The following is a 25,407-nucleotide window of genomic DNA, read 5'->3' as shown; positions in this document are numbered from 1 at the left end:
TCCTTTTTAAAATTTATTTATTTACTTTGAGAGACAGAGACAGCACAAGTGAGGGAGGGGCAGAGAGAGGGAGAGAGAGAGAATTCCAAGTAGGCTCCATGCTGTCAGTGCAAAGCCCAATGCGGGGCTCGAACTCACGAACCATGGTATCATGACCTGAGCCAAAACCAAGAGTTGGACACTTAACCTACTGAGCCACCCAGGTGCCCCAAAGTTAAAGGCCTTTAAATGGCTTCCATGACCCTGAATACTCTAGCACCCCATACAGTCTGACCTCATCTCGTACTACTTTCCCTTTCAAGCCACTCTGGTTTCACTGATTCCATTTGCCTGGAATGCTCTTCCCTCAGATATATGTCCTCCAGATCTCTGCTCAAACATTACTTTTTCAGTGAGATGTGCTTTGATCATCCTACACATATAAATATATGTTTTTAGATACATTTTTCGTGTCTAAAATAAAGGTTACTTAAAACCAATACCACTACCCACCTAAAAAATTTAACAATATTTCCTTAGTAACAACAAATAATACAAATACTTCCCTCATTGTATTGTATGTTTGTGTGTTTTTTTCAGTTTGCTTCAACTGGAATCAGGACACAAAGTCTATGCCTTGTCATTGGTTGATATATCTGTTAGTTTTCTTATAACCTACACATTTTCTCTTTTAAAATGAGTTATTTGTCCTGTAGAATGTCTCTGTCTAAACTGTGTTGAATACACCTCTGTGTGCTCATTTAACATGCTTCTCTGCCTCTTATATTTACCATGGTAGTTAGAGTTGGTGAATTTATAGATCAAGGTTCAAGTCTGTTTTTGTTTATCCCAAGACTTACATAAGTGGTAGTATAATTTCATCAGAAGATGCATCATGACTGAATAGAATAGAATCTCTATGTATACAGAAAGCATGCCATAAAGACTTCACAAAATAGAGTAAAATTGTAATTTGCTATTTCAAAACAAGCTAAATGAGATTAAGAAAATTATATAAACCATAAAACAAAAATGTTTTAGAATGATAAAAATGCAGAAATAAAGTAACAGAATTTAGGAAAGAATTACAATTAAAAAATTTTCAGAAATGAAGAGTAAACTAGAATGGACAGAATTAAATACAACAATTTTTGTCTTAACGGAAAAAGAAGACAAAAAGAGGAAATTTAAAAACAAAAATATATGAAGCACATAAAAACTGAGTTAAAGAAACAAATATTGAAGCAGGCAAAGAAGATCCAGCATGTGGATAAAAAGAGTGCCTGAAAAAAGAAAACTGAAGCCAAGAAAACAACAAATAACAAAAGCTACATTTTAAGAAAATATTCCTGGGGAAAAAAGATTTAGAACTATGTACTGAAAAAGTGTGCATACTATGTTCCTGAGAATTTAGATTATCTAGGCAAGTCTGACCCAATCACATTAGCCCCTTTATTTTTTAAAAAGTTTATTTATTTTGAGAGAGAGCAAGAGAGCGAGAGAGCAAGAGAGCTAGAGAGCAAGGGAGGGGCAGAGAGAGAGGGAGAGAGAGAATCCCAAGCAGGCTCCATGCTCTCGGCACACAGTCCCATACAGGGCTTGATCCCATGAACTGTGAGATCATGACCTGATATGAAACCAAGAATCAGATGCTTAACCAACTGAGCCATCCAGGTGCCCTAGTAGTTCTATTTTAATTTTTTGAGGAACATCCATACTTTTTTTCCAGAGTGGCTACACCAGTTTGCATTCCCACCAACAGTGCAAGAGGGTTCCTTTTTCTCTACATCTTTGCCAACACTTGTTTCTTGTGTTTTTGATTTATCTATTCCAACAGGTGTGAGGTGATATCTCATTGTAGTTTTGATTTGCATTTTTCTGATGATGAGTGATGTTGAGCATCTTTTCATGTGTCTGTTGGTCATCTGTATATCTTCTCTAGAGAAATGTCTACTCATGTCTTCTGCCCATTTATTAATCACATTATTTGTTTTCTTTTTTGGTTTTTGTATCAGTTCTTTCCATATTTTGGATATTAACCCCTTACTGGGTATGTCATTTGCAAATTTCTTCTCCCATTCCATAGGCTGCCTTTTAGTTTTGTTCATTGTGTCTTCTTCTATGCAGAAGATTTTTATTTTGATGTAGTCCCAACAGTTTTATTTTTGCTTTTGTTTCCCTTGCCACAGAAGACATATCTAGAACAATGTTGCCACAGCCAATGTCAAAGGAATTAATGCCTCTGTTCTTTTCTGGGATTTTTACAGTTTCAGATCTCCTATTTAGGTCTTTAATCCATTTTGAGTTTATTTTTGTATAAATGTGGTCACTTTCACTCTTGCATGTAGCTGTCCAGTTTCCCCAACACCATTTGTTGAAGAGACTTTTTCTCACTGCATATTTTTGTATCCTTTACTGTAGATTAATTGACCACATAATTGTGGATTTATTTTTGGGCTTTCTATTCTGTTTCATTGATCTATGTGTCTATTTTTGTGTCAGTTCCATATTGTTTTGATTATTACAGCTTTGTAGTATATCTTGAAATTAGGGATTGTGATACCTCTAGTTTTGTCCTTTTTTTCTTTTTTCCAGTTTATTTATTTATTTTGAGAGAGAAAGAAAGTGCGAGTTGGGGAAGGGCAGAGAGAAGGAGAGAGAGAGAGAGAATCCCAAGCAAGATCCACACTGTCAGCGCAGAGCCCAACATTGGGCTCAAATCCACAAACCATGAGATCATGACTTGAGCCAAAGTCAGATGCTTAACTGACTGAGCCACCCAGGTGCCCCATTGTTCTTCTTTTTCAAGACTGCTTTGGCTATTTGGAGTCTTTTGTGGTTCCATACAAATTTTAGGATCATTTGTTCTAGTCCTATGAAAAATGTTGTTGGTAATCTGACAGGGATTGCATTAAGTCTGTAGATTGCTTTGGGTAGTATGAACATTTGAGCAATATTTGTTCTCCCAATCTATGAGTATGGAATATCCTTCCATTTCTTTGTGTCATCTTCAATTTCTTTCATCAATGTTTTATACTTTTCAGAGTCCAAGTCTTTCACCTCTTTGATTAGGTTTATTCCTAGGTATTTTATTATTTCTGGTGCAATTATAAATGAGATTGTTTTCTTATTTCAATAAAGAAGCAATCTTGTAGCAATGAGCATCCCTAGCACCAAGGTTGTGGTCTCAAAATAAACTTTCTTAGAAATTTCTCAGTTTTCATTATTTCCCTCTGTCATTTCAAATTTTGTGTATTTGTACTTTATCTCATTTTTTATTGATTAGATCATATGATCCTGTACTCCCCTACCCCAGTTATAAAGCTTGTGCAAATAATAATCTATTCATCATACCCTTAATGTTGTATAATAAGGAATGTATCTGGTCCTTGTCCTAGGTTCCTGGCACAGAGCTTCAGAAAACCTTGGAATTTTCTGGCTGATAGGAGTGTCTTTCTTATAAAGTGACACATTGTGGGTCCATAGACAGCTTCAAGATTGGGTTGTAACTTTGGGTCCACCCATCCCCCAAAGATGGGGGACTTGAGACTGAGTTAAATCACATGGCAAATGAGGTAATCAACCATACCTATATAACGAAGCCGTCATAAAAATTCTGGGCACTGAAGCTTAGTGGAGCTTCCTGGTGGGCAAAATACATTGATGTGGTAAGAGGGTGCTAGGCTTGGAGTCTAAGGGGAGAGTCATGGAAGCTCTGCATCTAAAATCCTCCCATACCCTTCCCTAAGTACCTTTGCATTTAGCTATTCCTGGGTTGTATCTTTATAATAAAGCTGTAATTGTAGGTATGGTGCTTTCTTGGGTTCTGTGAGTCATCTAGATTAATTATCAAACCTGAGAGGGTTTTGGGAATCCCTGAACTCGTAGCCAAGTTAGTCAGAAATGTAGGTGGCCGAAGTTCAGCTGGAGCCTTAAGTAAGGGCAGACTTAGAGAATTGAACCCTTAAACCTGTACAGTCTGATGCTAAATCTGGGTAGTTACTGTCAGAATTCAACTGCCTTCTACCCAGTTGCTGTGGAAACAAAACTAAGGTAAAGAGTAATGATCAAGGAAAAGCAAAGTATGCAAGTATACATTGCGCATGTTGTCACCCAGTGCTAGTGCCTAGAGGGCAAGAAAAATTTATGCATTTTTATCTTTAAAAATTTTATTTATTTTTTAATGTTTATTTTTGAGAGAGAGAAAGAGAAAGAGAGAGAGAGCAAGCAGGGGAGGGGCGGAGAGCCTGATGGGGGGATTGAACTCACGAAACGTGAGATCATGACCCGAACCAAAGTTGGACACTTAACTGACTGAGCCACCCAGGCATCCTTATGCATTATTAAACTATAGAAATAATAGGGCTCAGTATTTTTCAGTTTTACTTTATACATATCTACAAAATATTTCTTCACACTGTTCCAAGAGTTATAAATTTTAGGGTTGTCATTCAAATTCAAGAGCCAACCAAATAGTCCATGTAATGTACAACTTTATATCTTATGAAGGGAAAAGAAAAGTATGAGTCAGCAGTGAAGAGAACATTTGGTTTATTTAGGTACTGGTTAATTTGAATTTTGCATTATTATGTTACGTAGCATACATAAAACTATCAAAAACTAAGGTCAATATTTTATTCTGAAAATATTTTAACTGTTGTCAAATATAATATAAAGTAGTTATAAATTTCACTTTGGTAAGATCAATCTTAGATCTAAGATTGAAAGTAGTGATTAAATAGGAATATACTTTTTTTTTATTATTTTAGAGAGAGAGAGAGAGAATGCACACACAAGCACAGAAGGGCAGAGGGAGAGAAAGAAAGAATCTTAAGAAAGAATCTTAATCTTCAGAAAGAATGAATCTTACGCTCAGCATGGAGCTTGATGCGGGGCTCAATCCCACAACCCTGGGATCATGACCTGAGCTGAAATCAAGAATTGGAAGTTCAACTGACTGAGCCACCCACCCAGGTGCCCCTGGAGTATAAATATTTATAAAGATAACTATTGTCTATAATTTGCAAAGATTCAAACTCTCCCTACAAAGGAAAAAATTCATTCACTCATTTACTAAATATTTAATAAATACATATTTGTTAGGCAGGAGGGCTGTAATGAAGAATGAAAATTTGCTGTGAAGGAACACATTCTTGTGTAAAAAAACCAATTAACATATTGTTACTAAACAATGCAAGTATTATAATGACAAACAAAATATTACAGATCACATTTTAAAAATGACTAGGTGAGCAGTAGTGGAGGGGGTAGAGAAGGAGGGGGAAGGTGTGAGTGAGGTAGTATTTATTTGAGAGAGTGTGTGTGCAGGGGAGGGACAGATAGAGGGAGAGAGAGAGAATTCTAAGACGTGGGGCTCAATAACTGAACTGAGTTTTTTTCTTTCTTTCTTTTTTTCTTTTTTTCAAGATTTTATTTTTAAGTAATCGCTATACCCAATGGGGAGCTTGAACTCACAACCCCAAGATCAAGAGTCACATGCTTTAGTGACTGAGTCAGCCAGACGGTCCAATATATGAACTGAGTGTTAATGGATAAGTAGAAGTTTACCAGAGAGAATTGGAAAGGAGTGAGGATAATGACAAAAGGAGTGGCATATGAAAGGACATGAAGGGGCACTTAGATGGCTCAGTAGGTTAAGCACCCGACTTCAGCTCAGGTCATGATCACAAGGTTTGTGAGTTCCAGCCCTGCACCAGGCTCTCTCCTGTCAGCAAGGTGCCTGCTTCAGGTCCTCTGTCCCCCTTTCTCTCTGCCGTTCCCCCACTCATGCTCTCTCTTTCTCTTTCTCTCTCTCAAAAATAAACAAACATTAAAAAAAGATGAAAGGACATGAAAACAAAAGTGACCACAGTGCATTCTGGAAAATAGTTAAATAGTACAGGAGAAAAGAGGAGCTTAAGGGATACATATAGATAAAGGGCCAGAAAATGAAACTAAACTGTATAATAGGGATTCATTCATATTCATTTAATGTTTTTAAACAAACAAGCAAAAATGAATGAATAAGTCTTTAAAGTCTGTACCTTAAAGGATGCTCACTTTTTAATTCTTGGATTATTTTTACGGTGCTAAAATGAATTGGCTAGTAGGGCTAAATCATACTAGTCTTAGCTCAGTTTAATTCTTGCAGCAACTAAAAATAATTTTTTTAAGTAAGCTTTGTGCCCAACATGGACTTGAACTCATAACCCTGAGATAAAGGGTCACATGCTCTACCGACTGAGCGAGCCAAGTGCCCCTTTGACATAAGACTAGAATTTTACCCTTTTAGTGAATTCTATTTGATGGCTAAGTCTTACAAACAGCTGATAACCAAACATTAAAATAACTACATGAGAAACAGGCATTCACATGCATTGCTATTGGGAATGAAAGCAGTTATAACTCTTTTGGAGAGCAATTTGGTAACATCTAACAAAACCACATATGCACTTACCCTTTGACCCAACAATCCCACTTGTAGGAATTTACCATGAAAAAATATCTCTAACAACATAAAAATATGAGTGCATAAAGTTATTCATTAAAGATTGCTTTTAACTGCGAGATACTGGAAACAACCTAAATGCCCACATAAAAGAGAGTGATTGAATAAACTCTGGTACATTCACACAATGAGGTACAATGCAGCTATTAAAAAAAGTGAGGAAGATCTCTCTGAGCTTTTATGGAATGATTTCCAAGATAAAATTAACAACAGCAAATAAAAGCTAAATGCAGAGAACCTGCAGTGTAATACATTTCATGTAACAAAAAAGGGATATGTGAAAATAAGAAAATATACATGTTGCCACTAATTTATGCTAAAAGAAATTTAGGATGTGAGCCAGAAACTAATTAAAAATTACCTACAGGACAGAGGGTAGGTGGGAAGAAACACAGTAGGAAGAATGAGAGAAGGAGGAAAGAAGCAGATGAGAAATGAGGTCTTGGGAACGACACTTATAAGTAAGCTTCTTTTGCGTAGTTCTGGCATTTAAAACCATGTAAATGTTTCACATACTTAAAAAAAATTAAAGTAATTCAAAATGTTGGGAAATCTTAATAGAATGCAAATAGCAATAAATGATACAACTGTAATTAAATGACATAACCACCCTGAGGGACTGTGGAAAAAAAAAAAAGAACTAATCTAAGTCACCTCAAAAAAAAGTATTGAGTAATGAAAGCTAAAGACAAGAAAACTTTACACAAATAGTAATATCTAGTTCATAAATCTCTTTTGCATAGCAAGCATTAGATATCCATTATGGCATGAGAAATTAGTCCAAAATTTAGTGGCTTAAAACAACAAACACTTATCGCATAGATTCTATAGGTAAGGAATCCAGGGATGGCTTAGCTAGGTGCCTCTATTTTTTTTTTTTAAAGTTTATTTGATTTATTTTAAGAAAGAGAGAGCACTAGTTGGGGAGGAGCAGAGAGAGAGAGAGAGAGAGAGAGGGAGAATGAGAGAGGAAGAGAGAGAATCCCAAGCTGGCTAGGCACTGTCAGTGCAGAGCCCCACATGGGGTTGGATCTCAAGAACTATCAAATCATGACCTGAGCCAAAATCCAGAGTTGGACTCTCAACTGAATGAGCCACCCCGGCGCCCTGCTAGGTGTCTCTTAATCATGGTCTTTCCAAAGGCTGCAACCACAATATAGGCCAGGGCTGCAGTTATCTCATGTTTAAGGGAGCTCATTCATATGGCTGTTGGTAGCCCTCAGGCCCTCTTTGGCTACTGACCAGAGTTCCTTGCTATGTGAGTCTCTCTTTAGGGTTACTCAAAACATGGCAGCTTGCTTTCCCCAAAGTGAGGGCTCCCAGGGAGAGAACAAGAGAGGGAAAGTGAGACAGAAATCACAGTACTCTTGTAATGTAATTTTGGAAATGACTTTTATCACTTTTGTCATAGTCATTTTGTTACAAGTCACTATACCCAGCTCCGCAGTCAAGGAGAGGGGACTACATAAGATAGTGAACACTAGGAGGAAGGAAGGGAATCAATGAGGGACATTTTATAGACTGCCTATCACAGTCTGTCTTCTAGCCCACAATTCATATCCCTCCTACCTGCAAATAATGCTCACCTTCTCCTAAGGGTGGGTTTGCAATTCTGAAACTACTTTATATATACTTTAGATGTGAGCAAATAAGTCATTAAATTGCAGATAATGAAAGCCAGGTTTCTTACTGAAGAAAGGAAATATGAATAAGGAAAAAAGGAAGGTTAGCTTTAACCCTGTGGTGTTGGATTGCAATCTGAGGTATTATTACGGTGTCATGTTTTTTATTATAAATTTATTTACTTATTATGAGAGAGAGAGAGAATGCACATGAGCAGGAGAGGGACAGAGAGAAAGGGAGATAGAGAATCCTAAGCAGGGTCTGGGCTGTCAGGGTGAAGCCCAACACAGGACTCAATCTCACTAATCGTGAGACTACAACCTGAGCTGAAATCAAGAGTCAGGTGCTTAACTGACAGCCACTCAGGAGCCCCTGGTGTCACATTTTTAAATATAAATAGAGATATAGGCAGATAGGATGACGCCAGTGTTAAGAGAAAGAAAATATAAGATGAACTTGGAACAACTTGTGGCACCAGAAAGTAGAGGGCTCAAAATTAATGAGGGCACATCAAAAGAACAAAGGAGCCAACATGAAGAAGTTCTGGATGACCAAAGTCAGGACAATTGGAAAAACAACACAATGACTGCAATGGATTGGAACTCATGGAATAAAATAAATATCCATAAATTATACTGAAGAAAAGAAGTTAATAAATTAATAATTGGAGGAGAAGATGAAGCACAAAAAAATTACCTTACATGAAAAAAAATCATCATTTGGCAAATACCACAATAATTACTGGAAGCAAGAACCATCAAATAGATGCTAAAAGTAGTGAGTGAAAATATAATGAAAGAACAAAATATTTACATAGTCTCTTGTATTTCCCCACCAGATACTTACTAGTTAAATTACAAAAGTTTAAAGTGCATAAACTGGGTCAATATCTCTTTAACCAAGTGATCAAAATTAATATGACCAGTAATGAGAAATGTTGAAATCTTGATATACAGTATGCAAAAAGACAAAACAGCATTTCTGAGGTATTCTAGCCAAAATTTTCACTAATTAGAGGAACTATTAGCCCATCCTACACTGTAGGACATCCTACAAAATAACAGGCCAGTACTCTTCAAAAGAGTCACATTCCTAAAAGTCAAAGAAAAACCGAGAAGTTGTTCCAGATTAAAGAGACTACGGAAACATGAAAACTGAATGCAATGTAGGAACCTAGCTTGGGTGTGAATCAGACAAAAGATATTAGGAATTTTCCAAAGGTGAAGATTTTACATAACCATTATAGAATCATCAAAGTTCAGAAATAACTGTTGATAAAACACTATTACTAATCTACAGAACCTATTTAAATTTTGCTAATCAGGCTCCTAATGTCAAAGAAGAAAGGCACAGAAAAAATTCAAGCTGAGCCAAAAACCAGATTTTCTGAATAAAGTCCAGTGTTCCTTCCACTGTCATATAAATTTAGTTGTTTGTTAAATTTTTAAAAATATTTTTTAAGTTTATTTATTTATTTGAGAGAGACAGAGACAGCACAGATGGGGGAGAGGTAGAGGGAGAGAGAAAGAATCGCAAGCAAGCTCTGTGCTGCTAGTGCAGAGCCCAACACAGGGCTCGAACCCATGAAACCATGAGATCGTGACCTGAGCCGAAACCAAGAGTCAGATGGTTAACTGACTGAGCCACCCAGGCATCCCTAAATCTACAGTTTTTATGTACAGGGATACGTCGATTTTATTTAATAATTTTAATATGACATTTAAAATGTATTAAATAAGAACTTTAAATAGTAACTCATTACTTTTATATCATGTCATACTAGATAGGTAATATTATAAGAGTCACAAATTTGTAGTACAGTAACTGAAACAAGCAAATAAAAAGATTAATTGAAATACTAAGTAACATGGTATGTATGGCATTATTGCATAAAATATGATTGTCTCCAAAGCAATTCAAGCTCTCTCAAGTTATTGGGCTTTTTTATCAATAATGGATGGTAGTCTGGGAAGGATTTAAAAAACTTCCTCTTTGGATAGGCAATGTAGTTGGTAAGGGAGGGAGAGAAAGAGGGTAAGAAAGGAAGGATATATCGGTGGGGATCCAAACAGAAAAGGAGTAAAGGAGTTAAGTAGAAAGGAAGGAAGAGAGATGCAAATCACATAGTTACATAGCCTTTGGCTCTTTCTGAATCCTTCCCATAGCACATCTTTACAACATACCACTGATGTTAGGAACCTCCCTTGTGCTACAGTGAATCTCATTTTTTTTTTTTTCCCAGACCAGATATATTTATTAGAAAGACCCTAAGGAGAAAGTCAAATCCAGAAGCTAAATAGCAATCTTATGGTGCCATACCCTTGTCTTAATTGAAACTTCATTATCCTTAGCAGGAAATGTAAATATGTCAGAATTTTATAAGAGCACCATAAGTATTTATTTATTTATTTTAATGTTTATTTATTTTTGAGAGAGAGAGAGAGAGTGCACACAAGCAGGGGAAGGGCAGAGAGAGGGGGTACAGAGGATCCAAAGTGGGTCTGTGCTGACAGCCCCAAGCCTGATGTGAGGGTCAAACTCACAAACTGTGAGATCATGACCTGAGCTGAAGTTGGACGCTCTTTCCACCTTCCTTGACTGATCTTTTGTTTTTTTTAAACATTTACTTTTTACATTAAAAAAAATTTGCATTAAGTTTATTCATTTATTTTGAGAGAGATACAGACAGCACAAGTGGGAGAGGGACAGAGAGAGAGGGAGAGAGAGAGAATCCCAAGCAGGCTCCCTGCTGCCAGAGCAGAGCCCGATGGGGGTCTTGAATGCATGAAACCTTGAGATCATGACCTGAGCTGAAACCAAGAGTGGGACACTTAATGGACTCAGCCAACCAGGTGCCCCTTGACTGATCTTATAATAACCTTAGATTTTGTCTATATCAAAGGCTCCTCTCACTGCTTATAGCAAAGAAAGAGGAATGGAAAGATCTGTATGAACAGTCTCAAGAAGGTAATGACCATTTTTTCTTGAAAGAAACAAGGCAATTCTTCAACAAGGAAGAATTCTACTTTTAGATACAGTCCTATTACCCACATACATGATGGGAATACCTTGATATGAGGAAAAGAAAAACCCATCTCTTCTGTCAGAATATGGATCTGGTGACAGGCTGGCTCTCTGAAAATGTTTGGAAATCATGTATCTTCAGGACTTCAATTTGACAAAAAGATATAAAAATTTAAAAAAATCCTCTTAGAATAAAATATGCATAGACTGAAGAGACACAGAACTTCCAAAAATTAAAAATAATACCTTTACAAAGAACAGAAGTTTTCCTAAACAAAGAAATCATCTGAATGAAGATATATTCATGTATACCACTTACCATATGTGGCACATCTAATTTATATTTATACAGATTTTCATATTGAAATAGCAAATAAGTTCCATTTTACAGATATACAAAACCTGACAAAATACTTCAGATAAGATAGAGTTAATCAAAGTTTATTTATACTTAAAAGCACCATTGTTTTCAAATGATTTTTGTCATTAAAAAAAAATCAATGGCTATTAAAATGGATTTAACCATGTAAACAATAAATACCAATAAAATCACCTCCCTGCCTCCACCCTTCAATAGGTAGACAGAGAAGAAAAACCTAACTTATTCCATCTGGTTTGGTAAAAAGATTATAAGGGTTTATATATAAGGAGATGCAGCCATTATTCAGGTTTAGAAAACATGGATTCAAATACCTAAAGCCAATTTTACATTTCCTTAAAAATGTCCTGATGTATTCTTGCAAATAGATTCCTGTGTTCGGCTGCATATCACTGTGCTAAACATGATTGAAGAGCTACTCAGCAATAACAAACAACCACATCAACAAACTGTGGAATTTCATTCACTGTTTTGTAACTCACTCATTGACAAAATAGATACATTTTTAAAAAGTTAAACCATCACTCAGGAAAGCGTAATTTCAGTTTTCCTGATCTATACTAGAGATTTTTAATATAGTGAATCCTCTCTGTAGGGTCAAGAGGTTTAAAATAGATCTCCCTGCAAGATAATGTACAGTATGTGCATACTGCCAACAAAATGATGAAACAGAGTAGCAAATAACCTTTAAATAGAAATCATCTGTGAGATTCAAAACACTAGGTATGTGAGGGAGTTTTATCTAAAACATTATCATCCTTAATCTGTCTGAAATAATTAAACTGAAATCTTCTGCCCAATTTTCAAGCTGTATTTTATTATTTAAACTATCTTAAAGTGCATTCTATGGGTGATGTGATGTTTTACTGTGGAATTAAGTGTTAATTATTGACAAAGCAGTTATTATCATGAGATAACTGACCTTATTTGAGAGTTAAGCATCCTGAGGCAAAGTTGAGTGTACTTAATCCTGGCAGGTTAATTATCTAGTGATTATGGAGCCTTGAAAGGTATTACTCCTAAGAACCATTTGCAAAAATGACACTATTCAAAAAAACTTCTTAATTTAATAAAAATGAAAAACAAGAAGAATAATCAAATTCTTTAGTCATGTATTGCTAGATAATGACCACAAAGCAGCTAGCATTAGCAGGCATCAATGGATATAATTACCTGCATGGAAAATGTCCTTTATTGAGCTGATTACACGTGATTCCAGCTAACAAATGGTTGTTGCTGACGGGAAGTATTTTAAACTTTGAGGATGTCAGAAACAAAAAAATACAATGTCATATTTAAAGGCCTTATATATTAGAGTAGTTTCAAAACTACCCTAAGAAGAAATTGCCAAATTCAGATGTGAGGTTTAAAAGTACAACATGCACTGTAACAGGACACCAAAAATTTTGAGGTAACAGAGAAATTTGATTCTGTGCATTTCTGAATCTGTTAAAAGCCATGCAAATCAAAATCACAAAAAGATGTTACTTCACATCCATTAAGATGGCTACTGTCAAAAAAAGGGGAAATAAATGTTAGTAAGGATATAGAGAAATTGTTAACTACCGAGTTTTGCTGGAGGGAATATAAATAGTGCAGCTGCTATGGAAAACCATTTGATGGTTCCTCAAAAAGTTAAACATAAAATTGTTATCAGACAATCCAGCAAATTCCCCTTCTAGGTATAGAATAAAGGTCCTGAAAACAGGTATTCAAACAGATACTTGTACCCGTTCATAGCAGCATTATCCACAAAAACCAAAAGGCAAAACCAAATTGAATGTCCATCAACAGATGACTAAATAAAGACAAAACTCTGATACATGGATAAACCTTGAAAACATTACGTTAAGCGAAATAAGTCATACGCAGACAACTATTTGGTGATCCTACTTAGATGAGGAAATTAGAATAGGCAAATTCATAGAATAGTGGTAATTAGAGATATGGGGAGTTATTGTTTAATGTGTATACAGCTTCTGTTTGGATGATGGAAACGTTCTGTAAGTGGACAGTGGTGATGGCTGCACAATATTGAGGGCTTATTTAATGCCACTGAATTGTACACTTCAAAATGGTAAATTTTCTGTTGTTTTTTTTTTACCACAATAAAAGAAAAAATAGAAAAAAGTAAATTATATCACTTAATAATTATACCTTGTTTTTAACACATTAATGCAGCAATGTTATTCCTGTGGACACTTCTATTTTGTATCTGGATTTGCCCAACCAAATATTTGCAAATATTCCTTGGAGAAGAATATTGTTTTCCCTGGGCAAATCTGAGAAAAGAAATAGTGGGGATGAGAAATGGGAAAAGTCTAGTTTAAAAGGTGCTACAGTCGAGTCTGTGAAATGAATAATGAAAAAGAATAACTATTTAAAATACGGTAGGCATTTTATTTTAGATTTCAGAACAAAGACTTTGCTGGTTTAGAATAAATTAGGTCAGTTTTACTGAATATTAGAATGTGTGAGAAAATGAATCCTTAGTTGTTTTTTTTAAATTTTAAGCTGTAAGAAAAAATTTAAAGGATCCTTTAGTATTTCCACACAAATCCATCACTTTAAAATGAGGAAATTAAAGGAATAGTAGTTGCCTAATAAATCAGCAAATTGATTATATTAAGAAAAAAATCTAAGCATTTTATTAATATATAAATATATATCATTTGCTAATATTTAAAGTAGGGTCAAAATTTTGAGTGTGTGTCTGCTGATATTCTAGAGTCTTTCTTATAGAACCAGATCCATAATTCATAGTTTATGATTTCAGTTTCAGTTCTTTAAAGCAGAATGAAAACTCATAGACATTTATCAAGCCATTCCTGAGTGTAGATATTTATAGCTTTTGCTTCTTTTAATATTTTATCATTTTCATGCCCACATTTAATTCAAGAGCAACTTTTTAATTCATTAAGCTAATTCTTATTCTATTTGCATTCTCATTTTGTGAGATTATATAATAATTATATGATGAAGATAAACTGCATTAAAAAGGTTTAGGAACAAATAAAGTGAGTCCTGGTAAACAAAGAAGTTTGTGGGGAAAGAAGTAAGGTGGTATACCAGAGAAGAGCCTAATATCCACGAATTCTCCCTCATTTACTTGGAACTACTTGTTAAGTTTTGTTTTGTTTTTTCGTTTTCATAGACTGCTTGTTAAGTTTTTTCAAAAGAATGAGGATTGCATGTTATCTAAGCAAGTTAGTTAAGTAAAACTTAATTAAGAGAGGAATAGGATCAACAGTCCTAGTAACACTACCAATGCCACCTAACAAAAATGGAGTAATCTCTATGAGTAAAGCTGAAACCGTACATGCATTAGAAAATCAGCCGCAGATTGTGTAGATGAAATGGTTTTTGTGTAAAACACTTTTAATTCTAAAGCATTATTTAATGGTGGTGTATGATAATATTTAATAGTCTGTCAGGATTAAAATGCAGGACTATCAAGTACTCCTCCTTTGGCTTGATAATACTATTGAAATATAAGGAAATCTTTCATGGAAATAATAGAAATTTGATACATAGTTAAAAAAATAAGTTGATATTTATTCATTTTAACATTGGTTCTTTGGAGTGACTTTTATTTGAGTGACTCTAGATTAATTTTTCCTATTTTTAAATTTCTATAAATGGAATCACACAGTATACATTATTTTAAAATAGCTTTATGAGATATAATTGTCATTTAATAATCTGTACAAACAAAAAGTTAATAATTAGGTAAGTGTTGACACATGTATCAAGTCCTGAAATTATAACTACAATCAAGATAATGAACACATCCATTATTTCCAACAGTTTCCTCACATCCGTTTGTGATCTTTGCCTCACAGTACATCTCTATCCCTAGCAACCATGGATCTACTCTGTCACTACAAATTACTTTGAATTTGCTAGAATTTAATTTAGATTGAATCATATATAGTGTACTTTTGTCTGGCATCTCCTCTTTCACTCAGCATATATATTCTGAGATTTATCCATGTTGGTGCATGTATAAATAATTCACCTCTAACGGTGAGTAGTATTTTACAGTATGGATAGATAATAATTTGTTTATCCAGTCACCAGCTGATGGACATTTGGGTTGTTTCCTGACTTTGGGTATTACAGATAAAATGGCTATAAGCATTTGCGTACGTCTTCTTTTTCTTTTAATTTTTAATGTTTATTTTTGACAGACAGACAGACAAAGTCTGAGTAGGAGAGGAGCACAGAGAGAGGGAGGCATAGAATTTGAAGCAGGCTCCAGGCTTTGAGCTGTCAGCACAGAGCCTGACACAGGGCTCCAAGTCACAAACCGTGACATCGTGACCTGAGTCAGATGTCCAACCGACTGAGCCACCCAGTCTCCCCTGTGTATTCTTTATATGAACATATCCTTTCATTTCTCTTGGGCAAATACCTATGAGTGGAATAGCTAGGTCATATAGTGGCCTGGAAATTCTCCCCAAGCAGTAAGCTTAAGTAATCATAGGGATCACCTCATTTATTTCTGGTCTCACAAGGATCAATGTGAAGAGAGAACCTTGGTGGACAAGGCATTTAAAAATTTTTAATACTAAAGTTATCAGAAAAGCTTTAAAGCATCATTAATAGTGTATAACCTTCTGAAAATGAGAGCCAAGCGTGTTTTGTTTTTGCTGTTGACGTTTTTTTTTTTTACTTACTCAAGAACTAGAACTTATTTATTTATTTTTAATTTTTTTTTTTTTTAATATACATCCAAGTTACTTAGCATATAGTGCAATCATAATTTCAGGACTAGAATCCAGTGATTCATCCCCTTTGTATAACACCAAGTGCTCATCCCAACAAGTGTCTTCCTTAATGTTCCTTACCCATTTAGCCCATCCCCCCCACAGCCACTCCAGCAACCCTCAGATTGTTCTCTGTGTTTAAGAGTGTCTTGTTTTGTCCCCCCTCCCTGTTTTTATATTATTTTTGCTTCCCTTCCCTTATGTTCACCTGTTTTGTACCTTAAATTTCACATATGAGTGAACTCATGATATTTGTCTTTCTCTGACTAATTTCGGTTAGCATAATACATTCTAGTTATATCCACATTGTTGCAAACGGCAAGATTTCATTCTTTTGATTGCCACTAACAGTTGACATTTTGAAAATTTACAGTAAGCACAGATTTGATTGTTGTTTCTGGGGTAAGAGGGAGAAAGAAAGATAAAACAAACCTACTTGCATGCCCTGAGAAATCTATTTTACACTTCATTGCATTTTGTCCTGGGGCACCTCGATGGTTCAGTCAGTTAAACTTTCGACTTTGGCTCAGATCAAGATCTTGCGGTTCATGAGTTCAAGCCCTGCATCAGGCTCTGCACAGACAGCGTGGAGCCTGCTTTGGATCCTTTCTCTCCCCCTGCCCCTCCCCCCACCTCTCAAAAATAACATTAAAAAAAAATAGAAATACAATGTCCCTTTTTTCCCCTGGAAACTTAAAGAGAGTTTATTACTAAAGTATTCAAGGAGAAAAAAGAGAGATGAGATTAAAGGAAAAAACAAACAATGCCACACTTGTTTTTTATAATCAAATATGGAATCTTATCCTTAACTTTCATCACTCAACTGGTATCTCCAGTTTATTAAAGTTTTCAAAAGTCTCATTTTGACATTCAACTTACTTGATATTTGTTAAAGTATTGCATTATCTGCATTCTCTGCATTTGCATTCTCTGCAAATACAGCTTTATCTGAATAGTTGATAGCTGAGCAAAGCTCAGAGTAAACACTGAAGTGTTATCACCAGAAATCTATTTATTTATCAGCAGACTTTTTGAGACTGGTTCAAGAAAACACCAAATATGTCTAATTGCCTCATATCCAATATTTATTTTCCTCGGTGGCTCAGTTGCTTAAGCATTTCGGCTCAGGTCGTGATCTCATGGTTTGTGAATTTGAGCCCCGCATCAGGCTCTCTGCTGTCAGTGCAGAGCCTGCTGCAGATACTCTGTCTTCCTCTCTCTGCTCCTCCCCTGTGCACATGCATACACTCTCTCTCTCAAAAATAAACATAAAAAAAAAGTAAAAATTTATCCAGACACGACTTGTAGCTTGTCATTTTACAACTTCCTCTTCTAGGTAGGGAAAAATGATTCTTTTAATAATCTATACTATATATAGATTATAACAGTATAATGTCTCTACTAGTCTATAAGTCCTAGTCTAACTTTACTAGTTGGTAGCATTAATTATTTAAACAAGGTGGGAAAATATATGTAAGATAAAATTTCACCATTCTATTTTAAGTGTTCAATTCAGTGACCTTAAGTACATTCATAATGCTGTGCAACCATTACCATTTATCCATTTCCAGACCTTTTTTGTTATTTCACATAGAAGCTTTGCAACCATTAAAAATAACTCCCTTGGGGCGCCTGGATGGCTTAGTCGGTTGAGTGTCCAACTTCAGCTCAGGTTGTGATCTCACGGTTCGTGAGTTCAAGCCCTGCATCGGGCTCTGTGCTGACAGCTAGGAGCCTGGAGCCTGCTTTGGATTCTGTCTCTCTCTCTCTCTTGCTCTCTGCCCCTCCCCTGCTTGCACTCTGTTTCCCTCTCTCTCTAAAAAATAAACATTAAAAAAAATTTAAAAAACCCCTCCCAATTCCCCCTTTCCTCCAGTGCCTGGCAACCAATATTCTACTGTCTCTAGAATTTGACTAAGTACCTCATATAAGTGGAGTCTTTATAGGAAAATCCAGTTGTCTATGTATGGCTTATTTCCCTTGACATAACATTTTCAAGATCTATTCATGTTGTATCACGTATCAGAGTTTCATTTCTTTTTAAGGCTGAATAGTATTCCATTTTATGTGGCCCTGGATTTTGGTTGGTTGGTTGGTTGGTTGGTTGGTTGGTTGGTTATTTATTTATTTATTTATTTATTTATTTATTTATTTATTTATATTACTGATGCAATTTCTTTGCTGGTTACCGGTCTGTTCAAGTTTTCTCTTTCTTCCTGTTTCAGTTTTGGTAGTTTGTACATTTCCAGGAATTTATCCATTTCTTGCAGGTTGTCCAATTATTATTGGCATATAGTTTTTCATCATACTCTAATTGTTTGTATTTCTGTGGTATTGGTTGTTATTTCTCCTCTGTTGTCTGTGATTTTATTTATTTGGGTCCTTTTTATTTTCTTTTTGATAAGTCTGGCTAGAGGTTTATCAATTTTAGTTATTTTTTCAAAGAACCAGATCGTTGATCTGTTCTATTATTATTTTGTTTTAGTTTCTGTATCATTTATTTCTGCTCTAATCTTTATTATTTCCTTCCTTTTGCTGGCTTTAGACTTCACTTTCTTGATACTGTCCTTTGATGCACAAAAGTTTTTAATTTTGATGAAGTCCAATTATTTTGTCTTGTTCTTGCTGAACATTTGGAGACTTTTCTTTTTTTAAGTGAAGGCCATTTTGATATCATCAGCATTTTCTGCAAACCTAATAATCTTGGGCCTCTGTTCTTTTCTATTCTTCTATGTCTATGCCAAACGTTTGGCATTGTTCTCTGGTTCTATAAATGCTTTCCATCTTTTTTACACGTGTTTAACAAATGTGAGCTCTTATTAAAGAATTTTCTGTGCTCTGCAATGTTTGTTTTTAAGGCTCCTCCCCATTTTCTTCCTAATTATGGTCATTTGATATTATAAAATCAGAACTGAATTTTTGATGGTATTCAATCATCTCAGGTTGTCTTTGATTCTAAAATCTCATTCTTTGCAATGATATTTATTTTTTTAAAAAGTTTAAGAAATTTTTCTTCTTAAAATACAGAGCATATATTTAAAAATTGCCAGTCTCATCTTTCTGACTACAAAGAACTCTGAGTTCAAATATCAATTTCTCCCAAGGATTCTCAACCATACTGATGACCAATTCTTCCATGTTAATTTAAAAGGCCAGATTAACACTTTTCCTAATTACTTCCTTTAATCCTTCAGAAAATAAAATCAGCCATAAAGGAAATGTGAAATGTAGATTTTAACCAAGTGAAACTTCTAGCAGATACACCATTCAAGGCTATTACCACTATTTCTTGCCATTATATCAGTTTGTGAATCATCAAGAATGTAGTAGTTTCCAGGGGCGCCTGGGTGGCTCAGTCGGTTAAGCGGCCGACTTCGGCTCAGGTCATGATCTCATGGTCCGTGAGTTCGAGCCCCTCGTCGGGCTCTGTGCTGATGGCTCAGAGCCTGGAGCCTGTTTCAGATTCTGTATCTCCCTCTCTCTCTGACCCTCCCCCGTTCATGCTCTGTCTCTCTCTGTCTCAAAAATAAATAAACATTAAAAAAAAAAAAAAAGAATGCAGTAGTTCCCTTCAAAGTGTCTTTGAAGATATTCATACCATATCATTTTCTGTAAACCACCAAGGGGATCTCATAAATTATTTCCACATCAAATTTATTTTATTCTACACAGACAACAGTTATCTTATTTAGGTACAAAATCAGTGAATATAATCAAACTACATTACAACTATAGAATTCAAATCCAAATGGACTAGTTAGTACAACATGTTCACTTTACACATAAAAACCTGAGGTTCATGAAAGTTAAGTGATACTGCCCAGGTCACAAGAAGATATACTGAAGGTCTCTCTCTCTCTTTTTTCCCCCCTGTTTTATGGATGTTTAAAGTCTACAGGTTAAACAAAATCTGTAAGTACTAAATGAGCAAAAAAACCTATTTTCTACTAATTTAGAATGAAAGAAAGTATAATTTTAGTAAACAAAAGAGCTGTAAAAGTTTAAATTAAACCCCATTTTATTACCTTCAAATACAACATACAAATATTAGCAAAAATAATATTATTAATAAAAATTTAATACAAATTATACCAACATTTACCCATAATCTATTAAATAGACTCACACTTTGAATAAATACTTAAATTCATAAAATATTAATTTTAGGCCAAATGCCCCTTACCTTAATCCATGAAAATTTCAGAGGAAAACATTATTTTACTGGTCAGAAACAAGTAAGTTGATGACCGAAAGGAGTGATGAAAATGATTTTTATCTGGATTGTGGTCATGGCTACATGTCAGGCATGCATTTCAAAAGCTCATACAAATGTACAGTAAAATTTAATTTTACTATATGTAAATTATAAACCTCAATAATCTAACCCATTAAGAGACAATTTTTTATTATGATAGAAATTAATATATACCAGAGGAAATACTAAAAATCCTGAATTACAAACTCAAGACATTTTGGTGTGCAATTTTCAATTCTATTTATGCAAATACTTCAGTTTTTATTGATATATTTCTAAACTTATACACAAACCAAAAAGAGAAAAAAAAGAGAAAAAAACCACCTGCACAAAAACCCCGAAAAACCACCAGGTACTTCTTTTTTTAAAAAAGTAACTCACCGTCTCATTTCCAAAAAGTATGTCAACGTAAGGCATAACTTTCATCAATGATTCCTTGTAGAACTGACTAATAAATGGTGCAGACAGATTCAAAGTAAAAATTCTGTTGTTTTCAGAAGCGTGGTTAGCCACTTTTAATACCGACTCTGGGGAAACTGTAAGAAAAAAGCCCTGGATAAAGAAAAAAAGGAGGGGAAATTAAAAATGTCATCTCCAGAGTCATTCTCAGTCAGAATAATAGAAATCTATAAAAAATGCAAAAGTCTACATAATACAAACTTTAAACTGCAGTTATAAAATGCAAGGCAGAAAACAGCAACATCTGATTAGAAGAAAAAAAACTATCATATGAGTACAATATGCTTAATATGTGCCATTATGTCAGAGTATAACACATAACTTATTGCATACTAGATTTGTATACTAAATATGGAAAGAATCCTGGGAATCCACATAAGAAAAAAATATTTCAAAGCCCTTATTCAATATAATAATTACATTTAAAATAGAAAAATAGTAATGAAGGCAGACTGGATCCTTGTAGCTTCTTAGAAACAATTTGGATTCTTATAAGTGACATTATATTTATTAAAAAATAAAATTAGTTTCCTAAGATCATAGCTTGTTAGCTTATGAAACACCTACAGGGTTTTTTTTTTTAGGAAGATTCTGAATTAGAATTTTCAAGTAATGAGAAAATAATTCAGTAATAACAGAAAAATATTTTAATTAAAAAATACAGTCATGCTTTCTACATAAAAGGAAGTATAAGCACAGACATGGATGCTTACATAGGAAATTGGTTTGAATGATGCACAACTGAGTGAAGGAATACACAAAGAGCAACAGAAGATAAAGTCGGAAAGGCCAGCTGAGTTAAGAACACAAAAGGCCTTCAGTGGCAGGTCAGGAGTCTATTAGATGGCATGGGGACAGATGATGGGTAATGATGTTTTCCTTGAAAGAAAGGAATAACAAGCCTGTACAAAAATTTAAAGGAAAGTTAATCTGGACAACAACAGTTAAGACAAACAGAAAATCGTAAAGGAGAGAACAAGAGGAAGGCAAATGAGGTCAGCAGAAGTGATGACAGAGAAATCCAACAAGGAAAATTTCAAGAAGATACTTTAAGGTAGCTAAAGCTATCAGTGGGTAGAGAAAGAAAGTATGAGCAAAAGTCACTGGATTTGATGATTAAGTGCTTATGGTGTAAAAAAAAAAAAGCTATTAAAGAAAGAATGATAAGAAAGCAGGGGTTAAGGCTATAAATTATTTTGGAAGGTTTATCAATGAAAAATAATAGATTCATCTGAAACACAGGCAAAATAGGTAAGCAAAATTAATGTCCCCCAGGACAGCTTATATTTGATGGTACTTAGATTCAAATGACCAGAGATAATATCCCTAGTTTGAATAGGTAATAGAAAAGAAAAGAGCAGAAAGACATTTTAGTGGGGGGAAGAAGACTGGAAGAGTTGCTCTTAAGAATAGGGAAAGTTTGAGCATTTTTGCTCTTCAACAAGAAGGATCTATGGGAGAAACAGAAGGATGAAGAAGCAAGATAGGGAGGATGATTAAAAGGAACAAGAAACCAGAGGAAGTAAGGGCAATGGGAACAAGAAGGAAAGAAGAGCTAGCTTGTAAATGGAAGAAATAACCTTGAAAATGTAACGGAAACTTCTTTTAAAATTACAAAAAGGCTACTGAAATACTCAACTACAACTGAAGGACTAACCATTTCCATCATGCAAACTTACAAAAAGGCTACTGAAATACTCAACTACAACTGAAGGACTAACCATTTCCATCATGCAAACTTTAAATACTTTAAAACGAAAAAAACACTTTTCTATTAATTAAAAATTAGAATTTTAAAAGAATATTAAAAAATTAATTTTGAGGCAGGAGTCATGTATACTTGAATTTGAAGGGTTTATTGCCCTGATAAACTCAGAGGTATTGAGAGAATTTTATAGTATAATTGTCTGTTATTAAAGTATTGCTAATGAAATTCTAATAAAAATGTTTCCCTATTATAACATATTTTTATATTATTTAAAAATCCCATTTCATTAATTCTTTACCAATATTCAACTATTCTAAAAGATAACAAATCTTAGTCTTAGGTAACATTGTTTTTTGAATGTTTTCACTTTACTTTTTTAACCAACCACCATGTCACTTGCAATCTATGAACATCCAAGCTGTTTCCTTTGCTATTTTTGTCACTTGGAGAATTAAAATGAACAGTTTATATAGCATCTTGTCTCCATAGTAATATGTATGTACTTGCTTTTTAGTCTTTCATTTAATGAGGAATGTTTAAAGCTAACCCCCCTCCCATTTCTCCCCAAACTGTTCCAGCATGAAATAAAAACCTCCCAGAGCTAGCATTCTGCCAGCTGTGGATTAACCACAGACAGCCATAGAATGGTCTACACAAATAGTAACCTGGTCAAATAATTAGGCTTCTCACCAACTTCAGACTGAAAATTTGATCTGTGCTAAAATACATCTGATTGTAATTTAAGGTACTGAACAGTATGTCCCTGGAGTCTAAATTTGGCCTCATTCCAAAAGTGTGTATGTTGTATGTGTGTTTTACTTTAAAATGCAACACAAGATTATTGTGATGTGGACAATATAACTTACATTTTGTTAATTTTATAAAGAATATACAAAAAACTATCAGTTTGTAAGTGAGGAAAATTCACAATTTAAATTAATTCCATTTTTGAATAGTCTCTTGTTTTACTTTAAGTAAATATTTAGTATTTAAACAATTTAGGATTTGTGTTCTGTTATAGTGCAAAGACTTAAAACTGATGCCAACCATAATTTTTCTTCCTTGATTTATATCCTTTGCTAGGCCATATGTTCTAGACTGTATTATCACCAAATATAAAAACAGTGCCATTATAAAAAATTTTTTTTCAGGTGTCAGATTTGTAATAAAAACAGGCCAATAGTTTATATGGCTAGAGTTTAGAAAAATACTCTGTATAATCAATAAAATCTTATGATTTTTCTAATTAGGCATTTCAGTTTATACAAGTTAATCCTATTACTCTTTGTCCCTATGAGCAACCAAAAGCAAAGCAGATTATAACACTTAAGAAATCTGATAATATTAATCAGTATTGAGAGTGAAGCAAGATGATTTTATCCATTAAAATGGAAAAGAAAACAGAACAAACAGGCAGGAGTGAGAGGGATGGCAAAAGACAAAGGTGGAGCCAAAGAATCATTTTAGCATAGCCAAACTTAATGCTTAGAAATCTCAAATACGTGTGACTGAACAGTGTGGGTCCACTAACGCGTGGATTTTTTTGATAAATACAGTATAGTCCTATAAATGTAGTTTCTCTTCCTTATAATTTTCTTTTTTTTTAAGTTTATTTATTTATTTTGAGAGAGAGAGAGAGAGAGAGAGAGAGAGCCAGCAGAGGAGGGGGAGAGACAGAGGGAGAGAGGGGGAATCCAAAGCAGGCTCCATGCTGTCAACACAGAGCCTGAATTGGGGCTCAAACTCACAAATCGTGACATCATGACCCGAACCAAAGTCAAGAGTCAGATGTTCTGAGCCCCCCAAGTGCCCAGTATAATTTTCTTAATGCATTTTCTTTTCTTAGCTTACTTTATTGTAATATATATTAATAGACTGTTTATGTTATAAGTAAGGCTTTTAGTCAACAGTAGTTAACTACTATTAGTTCTTAAGTTTTAGGTGAGTCAAAATCATACACAAATTTTTGACTGTATCGGGGGTTGACACCCCCCAGCTCCTGCGTTCTTCAAGAATCATTTGTACATAAATTTGTCATCCAACTACTCTTAAGAATTTCTCTGTGTAGTTTAACTACTACAAAAGAGAGCGTAAGAAATTAAGCTGTTTAATATACTAAAAGATAAGGAAAGGAATTGCTCTTCTTGCTCTTTGCCAGTACATACCTTAATTCAGGACAATCATTTGGGGCTCTTTTTAATTGTCCTTACCTAAGTGCACAAATTTATTTTTATTATTTCCATTAACAATTACCTGAGGAATAGATGTGTGTGTGTGTGTGTGTGTGTGTGTGCACACGTATGCATGTACATTGTAAAATTTAAGGATGTGTAACTCTTGGAAATACAAAAATATTGATTAAAAATGGACTAAAGTTACACAGAGTAACCATGCCTTATAATTATCAATTGTGAATACAGGGAGAAAAAAAGACCCTTTGTTTAGAAAAATACTCTAATTAGAATAGAACAGGGCAGAAATAGATCATATTATTTTGAAACACTCAAAACAATCTATTCGAACCTATCTACATATATATATGCATAAAATTTCAAACACAGTAGTAGTAGTAGTAGTAGATGTAGGTCAGAGTTTGATCTATAAATAATGAGTAAACACTGGATTTTGACTAAAGGTTAAAAACGTGTAATTTAGTTTCCTTTCTTGCAAATACAGAACTATATAAATTCTAGTTTGATCAAA

General features: G+C 34.5%; 1 protein-coding gene across 4 annotated transcripts in view; it reads right to left on the bottom strand.

Annotated features, from left to right (window-relative positions):
* ADK (adenosine kinase) overlaps positions 1 to 25,407 on the bottom strand; it is a 513,465-nt gene that overhangs the window by 145,046 nt on the left and 343,012 nt on the right. For all 4 annotated transcript variants that reach the window (XM_019444618.2, XM_019444621.2, XM_019444620.2 and 1 more), the window contains one exon: positions 20,919 to 21,089. In XM_019444618.2, the coding sequence (XP_019300163.1) occupies positions 20,919 to 21,089 (171 nt within the window). The remainder of the gene's footprint in view (positions 1 to 20,918; positions 21,090 to 25,407) is intronic.

Source organism: Panthera pardus, unplaced genomic scaffold (genome assembly GCF_024362965.1).
Source record: "Panthera pardus isolate Hobbes unplaced genomic scaffold, ASM2436296v1 HiC_scaffold_22, whole genome shotgun sequence".
NCBI classification, from domain to species: domain Eukaryota; kingdom Metazoa; phylum Chordata; class Mammalia; order Carnivora; family Felidae; genus Panthera; species Panthera pardus.
The sequence above is the reverse complement of the archived record's forward strand: the minus strand, read 5'-3'. Positions and strand labels throughout refer to the sequence as shown.